At 45.0% G+C, this 16317-nt stretch overlaps 2 protein-coding genes across 8 annotated transcripts in view; one reads left to right on the top strand and one right to left on the bottom strand.

Annotated features, from left to right (window-relative positions):
- Positions 1–10961, bottom strand: part of GLYR1 (glyoxylate reductase 1 homolog) — a 33393-nt gene extending 22432 nt beyond the window's left edge. For 3 of the 4 annotated variants that reach the window (XM_045994088.1, XM_045994089.1, XM_045994091.1), the window contains exons 1-3: positions 10862–10950; positions 9802–9838; positions 8440–8519 (exon numbers count right to left, since the gene is read on the bottom strand). In XM_045994088.1, coding sequence (XP_045850044.1) covers positions 8440–8519; positions 9802–9838; positions 10862–10899 — 155 coding nt within the window. In that variant the 5' untranslated portion in view covers positions 10900–10950. Of the gene's footprint in view, positions 1–8439; positions 8520–9801; positions 9839–10861 lie in introns of all 4 variants that reach the window. The other variant, XM_045994087.1, reaches the window with a different exon arrangement.
- A 699-nt stretch (positions 10962–11660) lies between these two features.
- Positions 11661–16317, top strand: part of UBN1 (ubinuclein 1) — a 39668-nt gene continuing 35011 nt past the window's right edge. For all 4 annotated transcript variants that reach the window (XM_045994112.1, XM_045994111.1, XM_045994110.1 and 1 more), the window contains exon 1: positions 11661–11798. The gene's annotated coding sequence lies outside the window, so the exon portion shown is untranslated. The remainder of the gene's footprint in view (positions 11799–16317) is intronic.

The following is a 16317-nucleotide window of genomic DNA, read 5'->3' as shown; positions in this document are numbered from 1 at the left end:
TGCTGAGCAGAGAACCCGATGCAGGGCTCGATCCCAGGACCCTGAAACCATGACCTGAGCCAAAGGCAGAGGCTTTAACCCGGAGCCACCCAGGCGCCCCAGTTGTCACTTCTGAAATATCTGGCTTACCATACTAACCTGAACAAATCTGCCCCAGCTGGCTTCCTGTGATTTTCCTAAAGGACATTTAGTATACCAGTACAAAGGAGAGGATTTTATAGGCTTGGTGGGGTAACAGTTAACTTATGTACATTTTTACTGTGCAATACTCAGGTTTCAGAGCATAACCTTCTGAAAAAAAGGAGTCAGGTTAGGGACCTAACTAACTTAGGGTCCTGTCCTTTAGACAAAGCTGGAGAATATTCACCAATAATAGTAAAAATGTGGGGCGCCTGGGTTACTCATTCAGTTAAGTGCCCAACTCTTGATCTCAACTCAGGTCTTGATTTCAAGGCAGTAAGTTCAAGCCCCACACTGGGCATGGAGCCTATTAAAAAAAAAAAAAAAGTGCTAATCTTTACGTAAAAATAGTGCGACCAAGCCACCAATGGCCACCTATGCTTTGAGTGTTACACGAATAATTGTGACGGATTTGTACAAACACAATAGCCGTGGGACTATCAGCCTGCAAACGTGACAGCAAACCAGGACTAAGCAGGTTCCCTACGGCGAAACAAAACCACAGAGAACAGAACGATGAACGAGGACTCAGATTCGGTCTCACTGCATAAAGCTCCAACCAGGTGAGGTAAGCAGGTACCTTCCAGTAACTAACCCATCTTAAAGTCTGAAACTTGACATGATAGATACAATTGGTCTATTCTACCGGGAGGAAAAATGGAATTCTGTCTTGACCTTACATTGCCCGGCAGGTACACCACTGAGTGGGACCATCCTGCTTCTCTTCCCATTTAGTGTTTCTTTTTTTTTTTTTTTTTAAGATTTTATTTATTTATTTGACAGAGAGAGATCACAAGTAGGCAGAGAGGCAGGCAGAGAGAGAATGAGAGGGAAGCAGGCTCCCCGTGGAGCAGAGAGCCCGATGCGGGACTCGATCCCAGGACCCTGAGATCATGACCTGAGCCGAAGGCAGCGGCTTAAACCACTGAGCCACCCAGGCGCTCCCCATTTAGTGTTTCTAAGGACAGACCACCGGAGCAGATGCAAAGCCAGACACACTGTGAAAAGCAGGTTAAGCTGTCCTACTGAGACGACAAAAGTACTAGAGATGAAGCTTACAAAGCCACGTGCTCTGGACTTGCCTCTTTGTTCTCTGAGCAGCAGGTTAGAAGCTGGGACCCACACAAGTTTTGGTGTAAGATCAATGGGGGTGGGAGTCTATAGATCCACCCAAGATGGGGCAATACACTCCAGGCATTCTAACCTCTGCCTCCCTCTCCCCACATGAACCTCTGATTCAGGGGAAGTGGAGAGGTAGGGGCATCCATGGAGGAAGCACCAATAATCCATGCACGTTTTTCCACTGAAGCATTTTAAGTGGATTACTGATTTCTGCCGCAAGAATGGTACCGTCAAAATTCCATTCATCCCAAGACTGGCATTTGAATACTCAAATGAAATTTTTCCTCTCCGACCATTTTTTGAAAAGTGAAGATGGTTTGCTAAAAGAATGGACAGTGTACATATCAAGAGGATAAATGCAAGAAAGATTAATCTGGTTAAGATTGTTGAAGCCATGTGCCCCATCAGAAAAACTGTAAGCAAAAAGCCAGCCCAGCAGGGCTCTAGGAGGATTACCTCTTGAAAGCAAGCCAAATTGAAATTGAGTTTTTTCTCTGAAGTCTGTATTGTAGAACTGTCTGCTCAAAGAGTATGTTTTTCAGCCAGAGTTTCAATAATGCACATTCTCTAGTACACTGATGTCTGTCACCTGGGCCTGGCATGCAACTTCCAGGCAAGTTTAGAGGGCTGGAACGCTGGAACGTTGTTATAAGGCTTTGCTGGTCTTTTCTGGTTGTTGCTGTTGTCTGTACATTTCTGTTTCTGTTTTATTATGACCCTGAGATTGAGACCTGAGCCACGATCAAGAGTCGGGATGCTTAACTGAGCCACCCGGGCGCCCCTGTTTATTTATCTTTTTTAGGTGACTTCTGTTTCTTTCTGTGATATGAGCTGTGACTTATGATTTCCTTCTTATCATCCTCCTGATGCCTAGATGGTGCTGGACCTTTTCTGCCTAATTTGCTATGGGGCTGGGCGTCAGAAAAATCAAGCTTAGTCAAGTGGTGTGTAAAGTACGAACCTTTGCTTTCATGTACAAGGAAGTAAATCCCACTGTAGTGGTAATCAGTGAGGTCATCACGAAGAACGCTTAAGGAAGGTCCCTTAAGATGTCTGGCTAAGTGGAAGAAATCAAAATGCAGAACCGTGTATACAGTATGCTATCACTCGTGTAAAAACAAGGAAAAAGGAGGATGTAACTTTTTGATTTTGCATAGTGTCTTTGGAGGGACATGCCATTAGAATTTGGATGCCCAAGGGCTGATAACTGGGCGGCTGAGGGTCAGGGATGAATGGAAGTGTTTCACAGTTTATAGCTGGATTTGGGCGGGCAGGCGGGGGGTGGGGTGGGGGTGGGGCATAAACATGTATTATCTTTAAGAAACAACAAATCAACAATAAAGGCTTCTGCTGTAGAACATGGGCTGCTCTGCCCAGGGGGCTGCCCCCAGGACTTCTTCAGGTGGGTAGCTACTGGCTGGTTGCAGTAACTGCGCCTGTAACACAGCCGGGAGCAGCAAACTTACCCTGGTATTCTGATACACCTCCTGTAAATTCTTCTCGTTTCTACTATAAGCCCTCTCACATTACACGCTCTGCTCAAAATGAATTCAAACACCTCACGTTTTTAAAAACTTCCATAGTCCCAACCTGCTTTTCCCTTAAGTTAAAATCATATCATGTATACATCGTATTAAACATATGGTCTACAAATTAAACGTGGGTCTACGAATAATCTCCAAAACTCTCACGTATGTGACTCAGACTTTGCATGACACAAAAACCTGGGTGGGGGTGGGAGGGAGAACACACACGTGTCAGCATAGTCCAAAGGTGAGAACAAGGATGGGGACAGAAGACACGGGCTGCTTCTCCATCTATATTTTGTGAGTAGTACTAAGCAAATGATTTGTATACTTGCCCTGCTTCAAAACCACTTAAGGAGACTGAGGATTACTAAGCTGTTACAGGTCCAAGTCTAAGCTATTCAGAAATCAAGACACCCCAAAACCCACAAATCAAAATACAAACAAAAAACAACAAAAAGCCACAAAGAAAATAAGAGTTTGTCAATTAGTTTCAAGCACTGATTATCATATAGACATCAACAAAGACTTGCAGATAGGATAGATTAAGAAGATTCTGTTTCCAAAACTTGAAAACATTCCCGAATGCTGGGTAAGGCTTCCAAGCTGTGCTGTCTATGCCAATATGGCCAGCCACTTCCTTTGTGCCGGATTCTTTAATGCTGGTGCGTGACACCTGTTCCTGGAGTCCACTGTCTCAGCCATGACGGGAGTCACCTGTAGGATTGATGCTGGTGCTGGACAGGAAAACCTACTCAGTGCTCTCTAGGACAGGTATGGTCCAGTCCTGGCAGAGGACACCACTGGCTCAGTACAAACAGCAGCGCACTCGCCATCCATTTGGCTCTGTTCTCCAACTATGCACAATGTGGGATGTAGGCAAAGTGGGACCATCAGCTCCCTGGTGAAAAGAGGGATGCTCAGATGGCTCCAATCTGCTTGTAATTACAAGCCGCAGGTTCTTCTCCAAGAGTCATACCTTTTATTTTTCTTGATGTAAAAAGTTTCTTAGGTTGGGATCCTGGAAATTCTATCACTGAACTCCATAAATCTCCTGCCTCTCAGTGTGCTAATCTGTTAAAAAGTGAAAACCAGAACAAATATGCTACCTCTTTCCCTAAAGGACTGTTGTAGGGTCCGGTGTGAAGATGCTCCACAAACTCTCAGGTGGTCACTTGGGATCTATCCTCTTTTGCCAGTAGTCTTCTCTTGAACTGTTTGTTTCTGGGCATTTTTGAACACCCACAGACTGTATGAGCTTCCTGCATTCTGCCATCCATGGCCACTACTGAAAATCTCAAACTCCAGGCTGTTTCTATTCTGATGGGCAAATCCCTGTCCAAGATGGGCTCTCACGTGCCTGAGACTTCACCTGTGAGTGTGGTCACCTGGTAGAGCTGTCAAAGTTATGCTAAAGTTATTTTTCCCTCTGTACCTCTGTGAAATAGAAAATGACCATAAGTAACCCCTCTACTGGCCATCCAGGCTTGGAGAGCTGAATCCAGCCATCTGACTAAGTCCTTCCCCTTCCAGGGGTGGCTGGTTAGGAAGGTCTGATCCTCTCTCTTCCTAATAGGACATCAACACAATTTGTCAGATGTTTTGACAGAGGAAGGGGGAGAGAAAAACTAGTTTTCTAGAAGACTGAAGTATTTATCTTTTTTTAAAAAAAAAGATTTTATTTACTTATTAGACACACACACACACAGTACAAGCCGGGGAAAGGGGGAGCAGGCTCTGTGCCAAGCAGGGAGCCTGCCATGGAGCTCGAGCCCAGGAACCTGGGATCATGATCTGGCCTTAACCGACTGAGTCACTGAAATTGTTATCTTAAGGAGCTACTCTTCACACTCTTTCATAAAGATCCTTGCTAATGTTAAAAAACTCATATCTATAAATATTTTTCCCCATACAGAGTGTAGAGTTTTGAAAAGATACATGTCTGACTGAATCCTATATTGTTCAGGAATTCAGGAGCAGCCCCATGGGGTCAGGCCCTATCCGGTGTGAAGAGCATATACCCCTCTCCCTGACATCAAACATCAAAGGTGAGGTAGAGCCCAGTTTCTTCTGGAACCACCTATGGCCCTGCCCTTCACAAAGGAGTTCTCTATCTCTAAAAACCCACTCGTACTTCCTGTGTAAAGCACTTCTCAAATGTCCGTTTCCTACAGTACTTCTTATGCACGCCCTGAACATAGTCACCACAGCATCTGTTCTGCTCACAGTGCTGCTATCGAAACGTCTGATGATTTATGAACAGGTCAATGTTTACCTCCTTGGGGTCATTCATCATTTCGTCAATTCTGATTGTGCTCTTTTTCACATTAAAGAATCCTACTCTTTGATCCAACTTGGTTCCCTTTTCTGGTGTTATCTAGTACCATCAGATCTCTTTGGGAGCATGGACTCAACGGCACATAGCACTCCTGGCAAGGCACGGCACAGTTTTAACATAAAGATGTAACAATTAAAAAAAAAAAGAAAAAGGTAGAACAATTTACTCTTTGGTGTTTGAAGCCTTTTCAGTCACAAGAGATGTGGGGGCGCCTGGGTGGCTCAGTCAGTTAAGCCTCTGCCTTCGGCTCACGTCATGATCGCAGGGTCTTGGGATTGAGCCCCGAGTCCAGCTTCCCACTCAGTGGGGAGCGTGCTTCTCCCTCTCCTCTCCGCTTGGGCTTTCTGTCCCTATCTCTCTCTCTCTCAGATAAATTTCTTTTTTTTTAAGATTTTTATTTTATCTATTTGCCAGAGAGAGAGAATGATCACAAGTAGGCAGAGAAAAAAGGGGAAGCAGGCTCCCTGCTGAGCACAGAGCCCGATGTGGGGCTTGATCCCAGGACCCTGAGATCATGACCTGAGCCGAAGGCAGTGGCTTAACCCACTGAACCACCCAGGCGCCCCTCAAATAAATAAAGTCTTAAAAACAAAAACAAAAACAAAAAATCCCACAAACCAGACCTTGCTGAAGTCCTTAGGAATTTCCAACTCTCAAATGTCTTTCTTTTTCAAGCACAAATCCTTTCTCTACCTCTCAAGTTTCCCTTACTTAAAGCCACCTGCTTCTTATCAACTTATTCTCTCTTGTACTGTATTTATATGTCACTGAAGTTCACTGAACCCGTCGTATACCACAACACGCTACAAATGGCACTACTTCTGCATAACTACGAGGTAGAGAGCATCATCCCACATTGTGGGCAAGGACACAAGGGTTAGAAAAGTGAAAACAACTTGCCCAAATTGTAGGGCAGGTGCGATGGCATCTGAATGCACGGAGGCCAGCATCAAATCCAGAGCTCTTTCCTCCAAGTAACTCCCTGGACACTTCACCTTCAGATAATTTAAAGATAGTAAACAATGTCTGCTGATCACTGATCACGAAGGACCCTTCTTCCTTCAGAGAAGTGCCTGGAGATCCTCACCCCTTGTTTCCTTTCATTGTCAACCGCCTAGCCACAAAAAAATGTTATCTAACAGCTACCCAGAATCCACCTGCTTATGAATCCCCTCAAAGAACTTTAGTTAGAAATCACATCAGCACCACGACTACGAACACCACTAGGTTATTTCTCAGTTAAGTGCATCCCTTTCGTTGGCTTCACTTGTGTGCCTGGTAAAGTGCTAAAATGCACTCAACTCCATTTTTCCGTCTCACCTATAGTATTTTTTTTTTTTAACACATATGCATCCGTTCACTATTCTGACCTGCAGCTTTTTAAATTGTAAGATCACAATGGCTTTCAGGCTTCCTGTAATCTGACCAAGCCCCCATTTCCCATGAGTTTCCACCTTTGTTTTAGACTTGTACATCTCCACTTAGCTAACCAAGCTGGGTCAACCACATTGCCTATTATTCTGGAGCAGTTTTTCACCCTGGGTGGGGGGGTGGGGGGGCTCTTTCTGACCATGCATCCAACTTAACGCCCAGGTGCTCATAGCATTCACACTGCCCGCACTGCCCTTCTTCCCGCCTAGTCAAATTCTATCTGTCCTCTAGAGGTAAATTCTAACTCCATCTCTTCCATCACCCTTCTTTGATCTGCCTCTTCTCTGCGATCTCTTATTCTAGAACCCTTTAATAGTCACCTGTATCACTCACTCTGCACTTATTCCCATGTGTAATATTTATGTCTTGTCACCTGAATTCCTAAAAGGCAGGGCCTACATTTGCTTTTCTCTAGAAGTTCCTTTTGGTGTCAATAATTTGGTGTGGCTGTACAATTAGCACTTGTTTTATACACTGGGGCAATGTTTCTTATAAAGTCAATGGCATTACTAGAACATTCTGACTTCCAGAGTGTCTCTGGCTCTCAAAGCTCTGGGCCAGTGACTCCCTTGAATACTGTCATCAAAAGGCAGTAAATTGTTCTGTGACAGAGAACTGGGTATATTGGTGTATCTACACGGTGAAGATAAACACTCCATTTAAACTCTAACGCAGGGGCGCCTGGGTGGCTCAGTGGGTTAAGCCTCTGCCTTCGGCTCAGGTCATGACCTCAGGATCCTGGGATCAAGTCCCAAGTCGGGTTCTCTGCTCAGCAGGGCGCCTACTTCCCACCCTATCCCCGCCTGCCTCTCTGCCTATTTGTGATCTCTCTCTGTCAAATAAATAAAATCTTTTAAAAATAAAATAAAACAAAATAAACTCTAACCCAAGGGGTGCCTCAGTAGCTCAGTCCATTAAGCATCTCCTTCAGCTCAGGTCATGATCTCAGGGTTCTGGGATGGAGCCCCACGTCAGGCTCCCTGCTCAGTGGGGAGCCTGTTTCTCCCTCTCCCTCTCCCTGTTTATGCTCGCTTGTGCAGGCTCTCTGTCAAAAAAAAAAAACAAACAAACAATAAATAAAATCTTTAAAGAACAAAACAAAACAAAAAACCCTCTAACCCAGGCTGAGCACTCCGGTATATACACTCCTGAATGAGTGAAGAACACTGTTGATAATAGATCTTGCTACAGAATATTGTATTATCGCTTTCTAGGAACATATATTTTAACCACGGCTATTAGATTCCTCAGAAAACTCACCGACATTTTCAAAACCAAAACTACATTTTTCTCTAAAAGTGGTAAGTAGAAATGCAACTACTTAAACCATCTAGCTACACCCAGGTAATCAAATACAGGTAATAACAAGAAAGCTGAACAAATCACCAGAAACTCAGGTAAATACACATTCTTTTCTTCACTGTGACCAAATGACCTATCAAAGAATCTCAAATGAATGGTCCTGATTTCACTGTAAACCTCATTCATAAAGCACAATAAATAAATAAACAGCCATTAAAAGAGAAACAAACATAGCCCTTATAAGAAGAACTACCTGTGGGAGTCGATAAAGAGACGTCAGAGATAATTTTACTGTGATTATCATACTCAGAAGATAGTGGATTCTATTTTTCACTCGACTGAAATTGTTATAGACCCCAAGACAATTTCTAGGAGCTAAGAACAGCACCTTTTATTTACGTATAAAGCCAAAACAATAAGCCACTCTGACAGACTACAGTAAAAATGACCTAGGGTCCCTAGAATATTCTCACAAGCAGCTCAGATCTAGGACAACGCCCAAAGAAAGGGAAAGCGAAACTCCTGATGAACACTACTCACTGATCTTCTGTTCCAAAAAACTTCACAAAGAAGCATTTCTTTCCACGTGGTTTCTTCAAGTCTTTGGGTGGATTAACAATCTGGGGAGTAAAAGGGGGAGAAAAGGTTTTTCCACACTTCTAAGTTGGTAAAAAAAAAAAAAAAAAAGGAAACAAAAGGAATATGTTTAAAAAGAACCCAGGAAATACATGTCTAAGTCTGGCACTCTTTTACTGAGATGTGTGGAAATGTGCAAATATTCTGTAAGTTCCCTACATCTTCCATGTAGCACTGTTCAGTAGGTAGAATATCCTTTCTGCTGGAATTGGCACTGTTTTAAAAGCAGTTAAAAACTAAGATCAACATCAACCCCCCCAACCACGTGACCCTGTCATCACTGAAGAAATGCAGAGAACAGTTCTAAAAATACATCAGTAAAGTAAAAATGTTAGGTGGTATCTATGTTTACCATGGTAAGCAATAGATAATGTATAGAATTACTGAAATACTATGTTGTCCACCCAAAAACTACTATAATGTTTTGTTAATTATGCTTCAATTAAAAAAAGAACTGTGCAAGGAGAGTTGAGGCAGGTAATAATGACAATGAGAACAACTGAGGCAATGAAAATGCCATATTGCAAAGAAACAGTCTAAAGACATTTCCTGGGCTCCTTGCAAGAATATAAAAAGAGAACATTTGGAAAGCTATGACGGATCGCCTCATGCAAAATCTGGAATGCCAACTTCTGCAAAGATGCACTGGAGCAGCACATATGGTAACATGGAAAGAAGATTTAAACTTAGTTGGGACAAAAATACTTTGACTTTTCACTAACCTACATTTAGACTCCTCTCTTCCTGGGGAATTTATTTTCTTCTCCTTTTGTTACATTTAAGTGTAAAGCTAAATTCAAATTAGAATTGATTTCCAGGATTAAAAAACTTCACCAAAACCACCTCTGATTCAAGAGATAAGCATTTACTGCAGATTACATGACCTTGTTTATATTATATTGACTTTTCTAAACAAACAGTAGAGAGAGGAAAAACTCTTGAGTTACTTATTTATTTTTTGGAAAGTTTTATTCATTTATTTGACAGAAAGAGAGACAGCAAGAGAGGGAACACAAGCAGGGGCAGTGGGAGAGGGAGAAGCAGGCTTTCCGGTGAGCAGGGAGACTGATGCGGGGCTCAATCCCAGGATCCAGGGATCATGACCCGAGCTGAAGGCAGACGCCTAACAACTGGGCCACCCAGGCACCCCTCTTGTTTAAATAGGTCCAGTTTAACTAAACGCCAGAAACTGAGGGGAATGAATCTTACATTCTCCACCTTCTCAAACCCACTTCACATATCTTCCAATAGTAGCAAGACACTCACCTTTCCTGGCCAAGGAGGATACCGGCCGAGTTTCCCCCTAGAGAAAACACACAGTCAGCATTTGCCCTGGAAAAGCCAGTCCATCTCCTTCAACCCACTCAACGTCAGATTTATTTTCCTAACTCTCCACCTGCACCCTCAAGTGCCAAAACAAAAACTGGCAAACAGGGGGTCTTAATTTGGCTTCCACAGCTGGGCCCAAGAGGCTCAAACTCCTCAGAAATGAAATACAGAAGTGCATAAAGTATGTGCATTCTTTTGGTGACAGGGAATACAGAACAACAAAACCAATCAAGAGTCACTTGTACAGAACCTCCCCGTGACGGGGGCTGGAGGGTAGTTTGCTCTGTAAACACAGACTTCCCCTTACAAAGTCTGGTTTAATTCACGAGCCCGGCTTTGACAAATGCTAATGGAAACCTTCCTCTGGGTCGAAAAGTGAACTACGTCGCTCCAGGGAAGCGGCGACGGTCAGTCTTGGTTCGGGCGGTTGTCTGGGACACAGAAGCAGACCACAAGAGGCACCCAAGAAGGCACTGGTCACTGCCAAGCCTTGAGCTGTAAAGGAGAAGTCCCCCTTCCATTTCTTCACGGGGCAGCGCCAGCAGTCCGGTTTCGACACCCCCAGCCAAGTATGGGGGAAACAGGTCGTTTCCATTTCAACGCGAGTTTTGACGGGCTTGCCCAGGCGAGATGGCCCCGCTGGCTCCCCGACTCTCCCGCTTTCTGAGGAGCTTCAGCAAGACCCCAAGGACCCGGCGTCCGCGGGAGCTGTGCGGCGCCAGAGACTCCCTTCACGGCGGCCGCCGGCGTGCAGGGTGCGGAGCGAAGCCCTCCCCTAGGCGGCCCTGGGGTTCAGAGCCCAGCCCGCCGCGGCCACTCTCGGCCTCAGTCCCCCGGGGCCGGGCTGCCCCTTCCGCCCGGCGTAGATCCCAGCGCCGGTCCCTCTCTCCGCAGCCGGGAGCGCATAGAAAGGCAGCTCCGGGGCTGTCCGCGAACCCCGCGCCCGGTGGGGGAGTTCCCCGGCGCACATCGCTTAGCCCTGGCCGCCCGGACTCACCACACCAAATCGCCGAGCCGCAGACTCACAGCCGCCATCTTACCACCCAACCACCGCCGACGCACGGGCCGCCGGGAACATCAGGTCGACCCGGCGCCGCCCATTGGAGTGCGCCCGGCCACGTGACGAGGGCCGGCTGTCATCGGCCACGCCGCTTCCCTGACGTCACCGCGCCCGCAGGAGTTCATTGGCCGGCCGGGTGGCACGTGACCCGGGCGCCGCGGTCTCGGCGCGCCGGACCCCGGAGTCTCCCGGCTCCTTCCCCCTCCCTCCGGCTCGTGACAACGAAGCGCCCGCGGTCCGAGGCGGCGGAGGTGGCGGCGACTGTGCGGCCGTTCGAGTGCGCGACGGAGCCGGCCCTGCGGCCCGCCCCGCCCCTGGGCTCTGGCCTCCAGCCCCCTCCCGTCGATGCTTCCGTTGCGGCCGTTAGTCCCGCGCGGGGGCCGGCCGTGTCGCCACACCGGGAGCTGCCCTGACGGACCTCGGCGCGGCCTGGAAGCCTGCCTCCGCCCGCGCCCGGGGCCCGCGCCCGGCGGGTTCTGCGTGGCCTCGCCCGGGGGGCGGACGGGTCCTTCGGTGCGCGCTTTCTAACGGTCGGCGTCCGGGGAGCGGCTCGGAGCCCCGCGTTCGCCGCCTCAAGTTCTCCCGGGGCGCCAGTTGCAGCCCGCCAGAGGTCCCGAGCTGCTCGACCGACGTGGAGCCGGCGTCTCTCCGCTTCCTCCGGGGCCGGGGCGGCGGCACGGCCGACGAGGCTCCCCCGGGCGCGTGGGGACCCGGCCATGGGCCGCGGCGCGGGTTGGCCGCCCGCCGGGAGGCATGGCTCGGGGGCTGGCCGCTAGCGGCGCCGCAGCCCGGGCGCCCGGGCCGGCATGAGGACGGCCGCGGGGGGACGAGTGCGGCCCTCGGGGCCGTAGCCTGCGTCGCGCCGGGGACAAAGGTGCGTGTCTTTGTCGGGACCGGGCTCTAACGTACATCTCGTTGTAGTTTGACACTTTTAGAGAAGTTGGGAGCTGGCTGTTGTCACAACAGGAAGGCAGATGCTCGCGTAGTTTCAGTACGTGAAAACCAAGTCGTTGAATGGGGAACTGTTCACAGCAGTTCAGCACAGAGCCCAAGCACCCGGGTGGAAAATAACAGTTTTTGAAAACGTCCCAATCCCTCTTGCAGACTCCACATAGTTTACGTGTCTACTTAGAGTTTTTCTTGAGTCGCCCTCTTGCTTGGAAAGGTGGCGGATTCTCACGCATCTCCCGTAGGTGTTTTTGTTCTAGAGAGACTTTGGTTGTAAGAGTGTTTTGTTTGTTTAGTGAGTTGGCTTGTCCGAAGCTTGGTTTTTCTTGGAGTTCAGTTTCCCTAAAGTACCGGCAGTTAGTTTCAGGAGCTGTCATTTACTGTTTTCTATTGTCTTAAGGGCAAACCAGTTATTGAAAACACATTTAAGATTGGAAATGATTTCATAAAATTCAACACGTTCTTAATTTTAAAACTCTTTAATTTTTTGAACAATTGAAGGATATTTTAATGGTTTGATTAAAATATATGAATTTTAAATCAACATCACATTGGACCTAGAGGCATTCCCATGAGAGTCAGAACATGGCAAAGAATATATGTTTAATGTTATTCTGGAAGTTCTAGCCAATGCAATAAGACATGAAACAAAAATAGAGACATTTCAGAAAGAAGAAAAAATTTTCATTTCCAGAAATGACAGGGCAGCCTATTGTGGAGGGGGGAAGGAAAAGCCATTAAATGAGTTAAGTAAAGAGACTAATTACAAAGTCATCATACAAAATTAAGTTTTTCTGTTTCACTATTTGAAAATACAACATTTGGGGCACCTGTGTGGCTCAGTCATTAAGCGTCTGCCTTCGGCTCAGGACGTGGTCCCAGGTTCCTGGGATCAAGCCCAGAGTCCCATTCGCTGCCTCTTAGGAAGCCTGCTTCTCCCTCTCCCACTCTCCTGGCTTGTGTTCCCTCTCTCCCTACCTCTGTCCAAAAAAAAAAAAGAGGATGTATGATGAAAAAAAAAGTGTAATTCCTGGGAATAAACGAAGATGCAAAAGAAGGCTAGTGTTTCTTGGATGAGGTTTTTTGGGAGTGATGTTTTTGTGTGTACAGTACTGTGCTTTTATTTAGAGTGATGTTCAGTTTGTTAAAATTGAGTATTTAAGTATTTAGTTTTTCTTAAGCCTTTTAAGTTTCACTCCCAAATCTTTTTTCTTTTAAAGATTTTTATTTATTTTGAGAGAGGAAAAGGGAAGGGGGAGAGGTGGAGGGAGAAAAAAAAGAGGTGGAGGGAGAAAAAGGAGGGAGGGGAAAGAATCCCAAGCAGACTCCATGCTGAGCGGGATATGGGGCTTGATCTCACAACCTGAGATCATGACCTGAGCCCAAACCAAGAGTCCTACACCCAGCCAGCTGAGTCACCCAGGTGCCCCCATCACCATCTTACTTTACTTATAAATCTAAGAGTAGTTATATAAAAATAAAAATATTTGACCCCTGACAAAGCTTCAGTTAAGGTACCAGTTTAAAAAAAGATTACGTTCCACTAAACAATGAACTTTTTTGCAAATGTTAACTACCCTTAAAAGTTTTAAACTCCATTTAAAGTTTTTGTTTTTTTAGTAGGTCCATGCCCCAGCATGGAACCCAAAGCCAGGCTTGAACTCCTGGCTCTGAGATCAAGACCTGAGCTAAGATAAAAGAGCCCAATGCTTAACCAACTGAGCCACTCAGGCACCCCTACATTTAAAGTTTTATATGCTTGTTCTCTGAAATACTTCAGACTTCTGAAATGGTGAATTTATAAGCCTAATGGTAAACTCTTTCCAAAGACATAACTCTTGTAATGTCTTTTCTTCCGTTAGATGTAGAATTAGGTTTAAATGAACACTTTGATACTTCTATTAACCATTTCAAATTGTAAGTCTAATAAGTCAATCATTATTATGTCTGATTTTCTTAAATGTTTCAAATAACTTCGTAACAAGTAGCAAGCAATTATGGTGATTATAAAATTTAATCCAAAATCTAATTACTAAGTGTTAATATGTTATAGGTTTGATTTACTTTATTCTCTGGCCTTATTTGTAAAGTCATACAACTGAGAGAAGCAGTTTTACCATCCAGGTGAATGAACTTGCAATGTCTAACATTAGGACCATGCTAAGGGTACTTTTTAAAAATTACTGCTTGCGGGCGTCTGGGTGGCTCAGTCGTTAAAGTGTCTGCCTTGGGCTCAGGTCATGATCCCAGGCATCCTGGGATTGAGCCCCATTTCCCCATATTGGGCTCCTTGCTCAACGGGGAGCCTGCTTCTCCCTCTACAGCTCCCCTGTGCTTGTTCTCTGTTATAAATAAATGAAATCTTTAAAAAAAAAATTGCTGCCTGGACAAGGACAGGAACCTGGTTGCCCCTTCCAGGGTGAACGTCCTATATTTCATTTGTTAACTTGCATGTTCTCTTCTTATAGTGAGACCTTGCCTGCTTGTGTCAGTGGGGGACCTTTAAGCATCAGCTTTCAGCTGTGATTATTTTCACAACCCAGGGCAATGTCCTGGGGCCCTTGAAAGGTTTTGTTTTTTGTTTTTTTAAAAGATATTTATTTGTTTATTTGACAGAGAGAGAGAGAGAGAGAGAGAGAGATCACAAGTAGGCAGAGAGGCAGGCAGAGAGAGTGAGAGGGAAGCAGGCTCCCTGCCGAGCAGAGAGCCCGATGCGGGACTCGATCCCAGGACCTTGAGATCATGACCTGAGCCGAAGGCAGCGGCTTAAACCACTGAGCCACCCAGGCGCCCCCCTTGAAAGGTTTTTTTAGGGGAATTTCCCCTCAACATTTTAGTGCATGATGGTTTTTTTTTTTTTTTTAATATTTTATTTATTTATTTGACAGAGAGAGATCACAAGTAGACAGAGAGGCAGGCAGAGAGAGAGAGAGGGAAGCAGGCTCGCTGCCGAGCAGAGAGCCCGATATGGGACTCGATCCCAGGACCCTGAGATCATGACCTGAGCCGAAGGCAGCGGCTTAACCCACTGAGCCACCCAGGCGCCCTGCATGATGGTTTTTTGCACTACTAATCTGTTTTGCTGCTAATCACTCTGCTGCCTACTTAGGATTATTCTAACTCTTCATTTTTAGATATTTTACTCCCTGATCTTAGCAATCAGAATTTTTGGTCATAGTGGAAAAAAATGAACATTACATATATAGTAAACATTCTTACATGTGGATATATGTGATATGTGTAAATCTTCTTGAATTAGTTACTACTAATCATTCATTACTGTCAAAATACAGTGAGGTTTTTTTTGGAATTTGTCAAAATAATTCTAAAGTTGACCTGAAATAATAAACAGGCTGGAATAACTATTTTTAAAAGAATAATAAGGATGAATTTTTGATTAAAGATATTAAAATATACCATAGAAATTTTTCTAAACAGTATAGTTTGGGTTAAACAATGTCTACATATACTAGATTAACAGGTTGCATTTTAGTAACAGATCTTAAGATGTCTAATGCATTACTATATAACAAAAGCCAAGTCAGCAGGGAAAAGAAAGGTTAGGGATTGATGCTGGGAAGAAGCCAAGTTAGAGTACAGTGTGAAAACTAAGTTAAAATTTCCTTTATACCTCACTTTAAATTAAACAGTAACAAAGCAGAAAAATGTAGTTGTAAGTGGTATGACAGGCATTGTATATATCAAAATTTATAGATTTATAAGAATCAATTGTAAAAAGCTATGATTTTTAAAAATTATTTTTATTAACATATAATGTATTATTTGCCCCAGTGGTACAGGTCTGTGAGTCATCAGGCTTACACATTTCACAGCACTCACCGTAGCACATACCCTCCCCAATGTCCATCACCCAGCCAGTCTCTCCCTGCCCCCACCCCCTTCTGGCACCCCTCAGTTTGTTTTGTGAGATTAAGAGCCTCTTATGGTTTGTTTCCCTCCCAGTCCCATCTTGTCTCACAAAAAGCTGTGATTTTTTTTTTTCAACCATTTCCTTAATGCTGGATATTGAGGTGGTTTTTTAAAATCATTTTTCTTGTATAAACAAGGCTGCAATAAATATTTTTATTTAATGGCATTGTAGAAAGTTCACACTAGAGTGTGTTTTAAAAAGCAGGACATAAGATTATACCTGAAGCACCACACAAAAACTGTGTGTGTGTGTGTGTGTGTGTGTGTTTGGATATTTATATTCTGTAAACCCTTAGTATTCTGAGCTTTACTATCTATTTTGACCATTTCCAAGCAACTTTGAAGGTCTTTGGCATGTGATAATTTTTCATTTTGCTGAGGCCAAGTTTTGGGTGAAGAGAGGCTGGTGTGTTAGGAAATGAGCCGAGACACAGTCCTCTTGAGACACTGGTTTTTTACTTATCCAGAAGAGGCAGTACCTTCTGTGATCTGCTGAAAACTTTCTCATTGTAAAG

Source organism: Meles meles, chromosome 21 (genome assembly GCF_922984935.1).
Source record: "Meles meles chromosome 21, mMelMel3.1 paternal haplotype, whole genome shotgun sequence".
Classification (NCBI taxonomy): domain Eukaryota; kingdom Metazoa; phylum Chordata; class Mammalia; order Carnivora; family Mustelidae; genus Meles; species Meles meles.
The sequence above is the reverse complement of the archived record's forward strand: the minus strand, read 5'-3'. Positions and strand labels throughout refer to the sequence as shown.